The 12,282-nt window shown below is 39.5% G+C and overlaps 1 protein-coding gene across 1 annotated transcript in view; it reads left to right on the top strand.

Moving 5' to 3' along the window:
• Nucleotides 1–11,743: 11,743 nt before the first annotated feature.
• srm (spermidine synthase) overlaps nucleotides 11,744–12,282 on the top strand; it is a 35,092-nt gene continuing 34,553 nt past the window's right edge. Inside the window, exon 1 of the mRNA XM_039755858.1 lies at nucleotides 11,744–12,037. Within this exon, the coding sequence (XP_039611792.1) occupies nucleotides 11,907–12,037 (131 nt within the window). The 5' untranslated portion in view covers nucleotides 11,744–11,906. The remainder of the gene's footprint in view (nucleotides 12,038–12,282) is intronic.

Genomic DNA, 12,282 nt, shown 5'->3' on the forward strand with positions numbered 1-12,282 from the left:
TGGAATGGTCCTCGCTAAGGTCATCCTCCATAGGATCCATAATCGCTCACCTACCAGCAACCGAATCACTCTAGTTTTACACCTAAGTCTACCATTGACTGCATCCTGGCACTGAGGGTTCTCATTGAGCAAAAAATGTGTGTATTGGTAAAGTTTCTTTGCAGCCTTTATCGGTTTTCATAAAGTGTTCAACTCATTTGAGCCAGTTGCCCTGTGTGACATCCGGAGACTTTGTGGGATCCCCTTGAAGTTACTGGATGTCATGGCTGGGCCTATACACTGGTGAGTGTTGTGCATGGCGATTGTTGGGATTAGGCAGGGGTGTGTTCTTGCTCCTACACTAGTCAGTGCTTGCAAGGTTGTCGGGGGCCAGTGGCTGTGGAGCATCCGTTGGTGAAGAAAGATTCACTGGTCTTCACTTTGCTGACAATACTGTGTGATCTTCGCGGAGTCAATGGACGTTCTGATCGGGGCTCTGAATATTTGGGCTTGCGAGTGTCCTGAATAAAATCCAAGATCCTGGGCTATAGTGACCTCTTGGGCACAGCCATTAGCAGTGTGTCGGTCTGTGGAGAGAATTTTGAACGCATCGAGAGGTTTACTTACCTCGGCAGTAACTCTTCCTATGAAGAGTACATTATTAGCTCAATAGGCTGGGTAAAATTTCACTCAAAAGACAGTGCTTTGTTCAAAATGTGGAGTATCTGTACAAAAATGTGACATCTGGAAACTTTTTTTTGCTTTTTGTAAAGTTGGGGCACTTTATTAAACATCTTAACATCTGTGAGCTGAAAAGGTGGCATTTAGGTTTCTTTTTTTTTTTTTTTTGTGGTTGTGAACAAGCTAATCTAAATGCAGTGGAAAATCCATGAGTCAATAGTGACCCAAAGAACATTTGTGTTCAAAATGTTTAAAAGCTATCAAAAATTTGACACTTGGAAACTTGTTTGCTTTTTCTCATGGTGCTTCACTAGAAACCTTTACATTTCTGAGATGAAAAGCTTTTTATTGGTTGTGATCAAGCATACTACACTAAATGTAGTGACAAATCCATTAAAGTCAACGGTGGTTCAAAACTGAACCAAAGCCATGGCACAGTAAACATTTTTTCCCACTCTTCATTAATGTGGATAAATTTAGGGTGTTTTTAATTATTTCATACACAAAATGGGTCATAGTTGACCTAAAGACGTTGTAATGGTTTCAATGCAGGAAAAGGACTAATATTAAGGAGAGTGCTTTATATAAAAATATACCAGAGCAGTCGTTAAATAAGGTTAGTATTTGTCAGCTGGGGTAAGGAAATGGTTAGAGCTGCTTCCTTACAGATTTGAATCTTTGCCCGGTCACTGCCTGTGTAGCGTTTGCATGGTCCATGTCCTAAACATATGCATGTAAAGGCTTTGTCACATTACATGACTCTTCTACCAATTTTTCAGTTACAGACTTCACTTAGCGAATCAGAGGAAATTGCAATGCTTTCCTGTACATGCCAGTTGTGTAGACTGGCATACCCAGCGACTTGGTCCAACCAGTCTGCAATTTCACCTGCATTGACTAAACAGGTTTGATTTTTTGCTTTAAGTAGTAGAGGCTTGCTCTGTGTGCGCAAAAGTTAAAAAACTAATGGCAATGCTGTATGAATGCATTCCAGGTAGGCCGAGTTTAATTACAATCTCTGCCCTTTATTTTTTTTACTTTCTTAATTCTGTCGTGGTATGTAAAATGAGGTATCTGACAGCTGTAATCCAATCATTATTCTGTGCAATCCTGCGTTCTGTGCATTGCAGTTCCAACAGAGTGCTCTTTAGTTCTCAACTCGCATACAGAATCTGCCCCTGTATTTTAAAAAGATTCACTGGTCTTCACTTTGCTGACCATCACAGACTGATTGGATTGAGTTACTGGGAATGTCAGACTACACAACTTGTGCAATGAGATTCCTAGTCGTGCAATCTGACATACACAGGAGACAAGATCAACAATGGTGTTTGTCAAGTTTAACATTCCCTCCAACCAGAAATTGTGAAATGCAGGGGTGCCCAATGCATCGATCGCGATCGACCGGTAGATCACAAAGGTAGTGCAGGTAGATTGCGTTACATTCAAAATGTTAGTCTATCATATATCCTCCCTATGATATTTGCCACTTGTTTGACATACAGGGCGGCCAGTCTGAGATCTCTTTTCTTCTAACACACTGGTCATCCCACACACACGATCAAACGTGCGAGCTACAGCACAACTCCAGCTGTGATCTAGTTAGCCTTCCAATTTATATCGACTAAAGAAGGGATTTTTAAAAAAAATTGTTTGGGGAGGGTATGGGCTGGATGTGGAATTGGAAGAGGATTTTTTTTTCTCACAATGTCACAGTCAAAGTGAGTTTGTCTGACGTCCGAGGTTCGATCCCCAATGAGGAGTGCAGTGGAGTGTGTACACCTGAAAATAGGGAGAAACACGTGTCACATTCTCTTTGCATTATTTGACAGTTAACTATGTAACAATCTATGATCTGCTTCTCGCAACTGAGAGGGCACCCATGGCGGATGTTTGCCGACTCGCAGACCAACCACACGTGTTACCTGGTAGGTAACCACCAAACAATCAGATTGTGATTTGGTCTTCCAACGCTATATAGCATTTTTAATGTAGGTAGATCTTTTCGACCTGGTCATTTTAAAAGTATGTTGCAAGCCGAAAAAATGTGGGCACCCCTCGTGTAATGTGTCACAGATTTTAAGGTCCGCTCTGAAATGGCTCTGCATGGCAGCGTGTGTATACTCTGACACAGTAAGTGAACTTTATTGTCATTCATACCATACAACAGTACAACAAAGGATGCATAGCTGAACGAAATTGTTTCTCCAGGCTCAATGTGCAGACATGAAAGACAAGTGCACGCAAGACAACATACAGACATTACAAACATTTCACTTCTCACACAGAAAGTAGGTAAGACAGCACAGTACAAACAAATACAAAAGATATACAGTTAGGTCCATAAATATTTGGACAGAGACAACTTTTCTCTAATTTTGGTTCTGTACATTACCACAATGAATTTTAAAAATGAAACAACTCAGATGCAATTGAAGTGCAGACTTTCAGCTTTAATTCAGTGGGTTGAACAAAACAATTGCATAAAATTTGAGGCAACTAAAGCATTTTTTTAACACAATCCCTTCATTTCAGGGGCTCAAAAGTAATTTGACAAATTAAATAACTGGAAATAAAATGTTCATTTCTAATACTTGGTTGAAAACCCTTTGCTGGCAATGACAGCCTGAAGTCTTGAACTTATGGACATCACCAGATGCTGGGTTTCCTCCTTTTTAATGCTCTGCCAGGCCTTTACTGCAGCGGCTTTCAGTTGCTGTTTGTTTGTGGGCCTTTCTGTCCGAAGTTTAGTCTTCAACAAGTGAAATGCATGCTCAATTGGGTTAAGGTCAGGTGACTGACTTGGCCATTGAAGAATTTTCCATTTCTTTGCTTTAATAAACTCCTGGGTTGCTTTGGCTGTATGTTTTGGGTCATTGTCCATCTGTATCATGAAACACCACCCAATCAATTTGACTGTATTTAGCTGGATTTGAGCAGACAGTATGTCTCTGAACACCTCAGAATTCATTCGGCTGCTTCTGTCCTGTGTCACATTAATCAATAAACACTAGTGTCCCAGTACCACTGGCAGCCATGCACGTCCAAGCCATCACACTGCCTCCACCATGTTTTACAGATGATGTGGTATGCTTTGGATAATGAGCTGTTCCACGCCTTCTCTATACTTTTTTCTTGCCATTATTCTGGTAGAGGTTGATCTTGGTTTCGTCTGTCCAAAGAATGTTTTTCCAGAACTGTGCTGGCTTTTTTAGATGTTCTTTAGCAAAGTCCAATCTAGCCTTTCTATTCTTGAGGCTTATGAGTGGCTTGGACCTTGCAGTGCACCCTCTGTATTTACTTTCATGCAGTCAGGCGTCTCTTTATGTTATACTTGGATATCGATACGCCTACCCCCTGGAGAGTGTTGTTCACTTGGTTGGCTGTTGTGAAGGGGTTTCTCTTCACCATGGAAATGATTCTGCGATCATCCACCACTGTTGTCTTCCGTGGACATCCAGGTCTTTTTGCATTGCTGAGTTCACCAGTGCTTGCTTTCTTTCTCAGGATGTACCAAACTGTAGATTTTGCCACTCATAATATTGTAGCAATTTCTCGGTTGGGTTTTTTCTGTTTTCGCAGCTTAAGGATGGCTTATTTCACCTGCATGGAGAGTTCCTTTGACCGCATATTGTCTGTTCACAGCAAAATCTTCCACATGCAAGCACCACACCTCAAATCAACTCCAGGCCTTTTATCTGCTTAATTGATATGATATAACAACAACAACAACATTTATTTATATAGCACAATTTTATACAAACAGTAGCTCAAAGTGCTTTACATATTAAAGAATAGAAAAATGAAAGACACAATTATAAAACAAAATAAATCAACATTAACATCGAATAAGAGTAAGGTTCAATGGCCAGGGGACAGAAAAACAAAAAAACTCCAGACGGCTGGAGAAAAAATAATATCTGTGGGGATTCCAGACCATGATACCACCCAGTCCCCTCTGGGCATTCTACCTAACATAAATGAAACAGTCCTCTTTGGATTTAGGGTTCTCACGGAAGGGCTTGATGATGATGATGGTCATGTAGACTTCTGCCTTTTAATCCGTCCATCATTGTTTGAGCATCATGAAGCTTTGAGTAGGTGGTGGTGGCGCAGGCCACCACCACAAAGAAACCGGAAAAAGAAACAGAAAAGAGAGTAGGGGTCAGTACGGATTTTAGAGCCACCATGAATAGTTATTTTGAGGAGATTGAACATATAGAGTATCAGGATTAAGTTAAATTACGATTAAAATGAAGTTACAAAAAGGCCATGTTAAAGTAATGTGTTTTCAGCAGTGTTTTAAAGTGCTCTACTGTATCAGCCTGGCGAATTCCTATTGGCAGGCTATTCTAGATTTTAGGTGCATAGCAGCAGAAGGCCGCCTCACCACTTCTTTTAAGTTTTGTTCTTGGAATTCTAAGGAGACACTCATTTGATGATCTGAGGTTACGATTTGGAATATAAGGTGGGGCGAGATTATTTAAGGCTTTATAAACCATAAGCAGAATTTTAAAGTCAATCCTGAATGACACAGGTAACCAGTGTAGTGACATTAAAACTGGAGAAATGTGTTCGGATTTTCTTTTCCTAGTTAGGATTCTCGCAGCTGCATTTTGCACTCGTTGCAGTCAATTGATGTCTTTTTTGGGTAGTCCTGAGAGGAGTGCGTTACAGTAATCTAGTCGACTGAAAACAAACGCGTGAACTAATTTCTCAGCATCTTTCAGTGATATAAGCGGTCTAAAAAATGCTGTCCTAATGATCTGATTAATATGTGATTTAAAATTCAGATTACAGTCAACAATTACCCCTAAGCTTTTTACCTCCATCTTGACTTTTAATCCTAATGTATCCAGTTTATTTCTAATAAATAATAATAAATTTCAGTTTTCTCTTTATTTAACTTGAGAAAGTTACTATTCATCCATTCTGAGATACTAGTCAGACATTGTGTTAGTGAATCAATAGAATCGGGGTCATCAGGTGCTATTGATAAGTACAGCTGTGTGTCATCAGCATAGCTGTGGTAGCTCACGTTGTGCTCTGAGATAATCTGACCTAACGGAAGCATGTAGATTGAGAATAACAGCGGACCCAGGATAGAGCCTTGTGGAACACCATATCGGATATCATGTGTCTTCGAGTTGTAATTCCCACAACTAACAAAAAATTTTCTCCCTGTCAGGTAGGATTCAAACCACCGACGGACTTGAACACACCTGCCCATGAAATAACTTTTGAGTCAATTGTCCAATTACTTTTGAGCCCCTGAAATGAAGGGATTGTGTTAAAAAAATGCTTTAGTTGCCTCACATTTTTATGCCATCGTTTTGTTCACCCCACTGAATTAAAGCTGAACGTCTGCACTTCAACTGCATCTGAGTTGTTTCATTTAAAATTCATTATGGTAAAGTACAGAACCAAAATTAGAAAAAGTTGTCTCTGTCCAAATATTTATGGACCTAACTGTATATAAATGTAAGCCAGTCAGTGGACGAAATATAATATGAAAGAAAATATTGCACATCATTTCACAGTGATCATATTGCACTATATGGATACAATATTTATAATATATACAATATATACAATCTAATATTGTACAATATTACAATATAATGTAAACTTAAGACCTATTTGTGGTAATAAGGTGCACAGTAAGTAAGAGAGCAAAAGGTCAAAGATTATTTAACAGAGTTTAATATTCTGATGGCCTTTGGGAAGAAGCTCCTGTTAAATCTGGTTGTTCTGCAGTGCATACTGCGATAACGTTTTCCAGGGGGCAGTAGTTCAAACAGCTCATGTGCCGGGTGTGTGGGATCTTTCATGATCTTAATGGATCTGCTCTGGCAACGTGAGTAGTGTAATTCTTGAACAGATGGGAATGAGGACCCGATGATTTTCTCCGCTGTCCTCACCACTCTTTGAAGTATCTTCTGTTCAGTGAAAGTGCAGCTACCACACCAAACTGAGATGCTGCTGGTCAATATACTTTCTACTAGTGATCCAACCAAGGACAGTACCCAGTGCTGCTAGGATAGACACCTTGTTCTTTGATTTTTCTAGTGCCTACAACACCATTCAGCCCCTCCTACTTAGGGCAAGGATGTACAGGATTGGAGTGGACTCACAACTGGTGAAATGGATTACAGATTACCTCACTGGCAAACCTCAGACTGGGAAACTGCACCTCACAGACTATAATTATAATCAGTTGCATAGGAGCTCCACAGGTGACTGTTCTTCTTGCCTCTTCACCCTGTACACATTGGACTTTAGCTACAATTCGAGGACATGCCACATGCAGAAGTTCTCAGATGACACTGCCATTATGGGGTGTGTCACGGGTAGAGAGGAGGAGTACAGGAGAGTGGTGAATGACTTTGTAGGACGGTGTTGTTCAAACCAACTACTGTTGAACACTTTTGAAACCAAGGAGACTGTTGTGGACTACCGTAGGTCTAGACCACCACTGAGGCCTGTTTCCATTGGAAGAGTTGATGTGGAGTGTGTCAAAACCTATAAATACCTTGGAGTGCAGTTGGATGACAGGCTGGACTGGTCAAAGTACACAAAGGCTCTGTTCAGGAAGGGGCAAAGTCGGCTCTATTTTCTGAGGAAGCTGTGCTCCTTTAACATACAGCATGTAAAAAACACCTGTAGATGTTCTATCAGTCAGTAGTTGTCAGTACTCTCTTCTATGCTGTGATATGCTGGGTCTGTTTGAAGAAGAGATGCTGATTGTATTGACAAGCCGATTAGGCGAGTAGGAGCTGTGGATGGCATGGAAATGGGCTCTGGTGAAACTGACAGAGAGGAGAACACTATGGAAGCTGCTATCTATTACGTACAATGACTATCACCCACTATACACCACCATAATTAAGCAGAATTGTTCAGTGGTAGGCTGCTAGCACAGATCTGTAATACAGACAGATAGAAAAGATCTTTTGCCACCAGAGCCATCAGAAGGATAGAGGGTGGTTGAGTTCAGGGGCCTAGATAGATAGATTTGCACTACATCAGATATCTCACTACTGTATAACCTTTTTTCATAATGTGTCACTTTAAACATGTTATCCTATAAGCATAAGCATGCCACTTTATTTTACTTCAATATTATGTCTCCTTAGTATCTGCCACTTTATTATTATGTGCTACCGGTCACTTTGGTAGGAATGTTATTTGCAGAGTTCTCATTGCACTGGCATTATTGTATGCATCATCTACATTACCGGTATTGGACTGTAAGATTACAACCCCAGTGTACTTACTTAATGTTATTTGTATAGTGTGTACTTAAATGTTTGTATCTAACTTAGTATAATCCTTGGCTACTATTACTTAGATATTTTATTGATCCAAATGGAAATTTATCTATCTGTCTATGTAAGAAGAGGTTGTGTAGCCAGTACCTGGAAAGAATTCTGACTTTGAAAGGTAGTAATAATAGAGGCTGATAATGCTACTTGAGAGAAAACTCCACACCAAAAATACCTAAAAAAATGTAAGCAAGACATAATGAAAGTGGGGCTTAATATAAGATTTGCTACAAAATTCATTTGCACTACAAGAGAAAATAAAATCATTTGAGAGTGAAAGGGCAATTTGGCCCAAGTACTGAAGTTCATGCCAAATGTAATCTTGATTTGTAATGTTGTGTAAGCTGTAGAAAAGTGTACATTTTACCTGAATTTCATTTATATGAACAAATTCTAGTTTGTGTACCTCTTCCAGTGTATCTGTTCTTTTCTTTTTAGTTAGAACTGGACCCTATCATGAGACTAGGTACTGTATGTGTTTTAGATGTGCTTGGACTTTTAGCACAGGTGGCCAATTAGACTGCACATGACAGTCCTACCAAAGTATGATGCTGCCAGTTCTCAAGCTTTACGTGTCAGTACTCAACTTACCCAATTATTGTAATCATGTCGAGATACTACCTTCCTGGATTAAACGATGCAGCTAAAGTTCTCCAGTTATAGTATTTCATAATTGTTAAGACACATTTCCTGAAACTTTTCTCAGAACTCTAAAAACAAAACCAGATCATCACACCACATTCACAAAGTCTGACTACTCTGGCAAAGTGAAACAATGCACTCAAAACCACTTTGAATCAGTAACCCAAAGCCAGTCAATATATAAATGCTACTGGTCATTACACACTACATCAATAAACTGAAAATAATGCCAGTCAAAAGTGTTCATGGCATTACAGAAAAATGTTTTATTGTGGTTTTATTATTGAGTTACAGAATAGGAAACCAACTACCACAAAAGAGTAAAGAAAAATGAATTGTTCAGCAATTATGTTTATTTACAACTCAAAAAATAACTCTTAGCGATACACAGTCATGTGAAAAAGTAAGTATGGTCCATTATGTTTCTTTTTCTTTTTAACATATGCGGGCATATCAAGATTTAATCTTCATTTAAAAAGTACCTATAGATGTAGGTGATATAACAAACACCATGCCACATTAACAGTTTGTTGTCCAATATATAATAATTCTTTACATTTATTTATATATATATAATTTACATAAACAAATGCAAATGTCACATACATGTGTAAAAAGTAAGTGCATCTTTATGTTTATCACTACCTCAAATACCTAAAATTAGAATCAGGTGCATGAGATCAAGTTCAAATGACTAGAACATCATGAGAGAGAATCTTGACGTAATTAATCTTATTTAAGCCTCAGACACTTTGTTTGATTTCCTGTTCTTGTAGTGTGTATCATCACCATGCCTACATTGAAAAAGCTTGCTAAGACCTTCGGAGAAAAGGTTATAGATGTCCATGAGTCTGAAAAGTGATTTAAAAAGATCTCAGAATAACTGAAAATCAACCATTTTACTGTCTGGAAGATCATCTACAAGTATAGAGGATACAAACAGCTGTGAACTTGTCCACGCCAGGCTATCCCTGCAAGTTCAGATCAAGAGCAGAACACAATATGCTGAAACAAGTGTCTAAGAACCCCAGAATTTCATTACAGGACCCATTGGTAGCTCTTGTCACTGCTGATGTCAAAATGCATTAGTCTACATTTAGAAAGTGGCTACACAATTTAGATCTACATGGTTAGCGGGCCAGGAGAAAACATTTGCTGTCCAGTAAGAACATCATGTCTATGGTTCTGCAAAAGACAAACTTCCTAATGTTTGTGCAAAATTTCCCCTGCACTTGTTTCCAACTGTATCTGTGTTCTGAACAATGTCTGGATGTTGATAGTAACAAGTCCACTGCAACTCTTAAACCCTTCTTATAAGCAGTACTTTCAATTTTAAGACCTCCTATTGTGTATTCTAATTTAACATTTTACTTCCTACATTTAATAATTTAAATTTATTTTTTATATTAAATTTCATCTGACACAAATCTGATCGAGCCTATATGCTGTCCAAGCCCCCCTGGAATGACTCACAGATTCAAGTTTATCTGCCAATCCACCTAGCTTGGTATTATCTGCAAATTTAATCAGTTTGTTGTTTATATATCTATCTAGATCGCTTATGCAGTATATATTAAAAATGGCATAGGTTTGGCATTTACCGATGAGGGACCTCATTCTTAACATCACCCAAACTTGATAAAGTTTCTGGCACCATCACCATCTTCTTTCATTGTTTCTTCCAATTCTGCACACATCTGCACACTACACTCTGAACACCTACTTTGTTTAGTCTGATGTCCAACCTCTCATATGGTGCCTTATCAAATGTTTTCTGAAAGTCAAAAGTGTACCAAAGAGTTGCCTATGTGTTTTACGCCGTGGTCTGTTGAGAAGCGACTTGAGTTCAAAAGCTGCACAATGCCTGAACAACCTCATCAGGAAAGCCTGCCTCATCACTGGAACCTGTTTTGGAAAAGAGAATGGTGGCACATTTGGAGGCCATCATGAAAAAAATCAATCCAGGACTTAATTTTTGGAACATCTTTTACTCGCTAGCTCATGCTTCCATAATGTGTCAAGAAGCACCTCTGGGGATCTTTTCTGCCCACTGTTATCAGGCAATTCCTTACATTCCAAGCTATATGATTATACCCAAAGTTCATTTTGCTATTTCTGCACAATACAAACAAAGATCATAAAAACAAAAGATTTTATGTATGTACTTACTGGGAAAAAGTAGTCTCCGAAAAAAAAAAAAAAAACACCTTATGAGTCTAGTGTGGGGTAAGCATCATTGTGACAGACAAACATCCCAGGCAGGTTTATCCCCCTGCATTGCGTCTCTAGCTGCTGTGACGGGCTTAGGGTTCCCAGACCCTGCATTAAACAAGGTTGACTTTTTTTTTTAAATGTTGGACTGCCCATGTTTGTTGAGGAAATGTTCAACATCCATCCATTATCCAACCCGCTATATCCTAACTACAGGGTCACGGGGCTCTGCATCTAATGAAAAGTGGACGTGCACAAATTGTGCGCAGAATTGCTTGATAGCTTTTCTTATGCAGGTCAATTCAACGCTGTGATGATTCAAAAAACAGATGATTTGTGGATTTTGTGCATAAAAGTCATGTAGACACACGTATTAGCCCAGGCACGATTATTACTAATAAAGTTGCCACGAAAACATCACGAGTTCATTGAAAAAAATCCTTACATTACAGAAACCCTGCTAATAGTCGTACTGGCATCTCTAAAGCAATCGTTACTTATTACTTACTTACGAATCATTGGTTATCAGACATACATTTTCTGTTTCACACAAATACATACGCTAAAACGTCCAAACTGCCCTACTTAGTCAGCTTCTTAGATGCAATACTCCTGTCACATTGGTAAACAGGTACACCTCATTATTTCTTGACAGAAACGTGTTATTCGTTAGCTTGCTGTGATTTTAATGGCACTGCGATAGTTAAAAAAAATATGGGTAAGTACGTCATTTCACATGTAATAATTAAAAATTTAAAATGCTACCCTCCTGCACTCTCCGCAGCGTTACCCACATGCCAGCAGCAACTCCCACTCCTAGCTCAACCTACCCTGATTTTGCCTTGGCCCCTCCCCTCGTTCGTTTCCATTGGCTCGACTACTGACACAACCAATAGGACTTGGAGGAGGTGGAAAGCCGGTCTCAAGCTGATCAAACTGGTTAGGTTGCCTATCGCCGTGGTAGCAGGTACTCACGTGAAGCGTGTACCCGCTACGTGTGCAGTACACTATCTGTCTATTCTAGTCCCCATAGCTTGTTATATTGCTTCGTGCTGGCGTCAACTGCTCATGGAGAATATCAAGGAAGGTTGGTTTAGGGAGACGTGCGCACTGTGGCCCGGTCAGGCGCTCAGCCTTCAGGTCGAATCGGTGCTTTACCATCAGAGATCAAAATTTCAGGATGTCATGGTCTTCAAAAGGTATGCAGATCTATTCCAGTTTGTCTTCAGTGGTTGATAATGAAGGATATGGTCATGGCATTATATCGAAAGGGAGGGGATGCTGGGTTCCGAAAAGCGCGAGCATTACCGCGCACGTGTGTTTGAGCCACCGCTTCATGTTGCGCGTTTATGTGACGTGTTCGCTTCGCTTGTCTACGTTAATGCCGGACGCCTTCTGTAGTCCTGCGTTTTTAGCCTATAATTGTTTTCCGGCGATATAACAT

The sequence above is a fragment of the Polypterus senegalus genome, chromosome 6 (genome assembly GCF_016835505.1).
Source record: "Polypterus senegalus isolate Bchr_013 chromosome 6, ASM1683550v1, whole genome shotgun sequence".
In the NCBI taxonomy this organism is placed as follows: Eukaryota; Metazoa; Chordata; class Cladistia; order Polypteriformes; family Polypteridae; genus Polypterus; species Polypterus senegalus.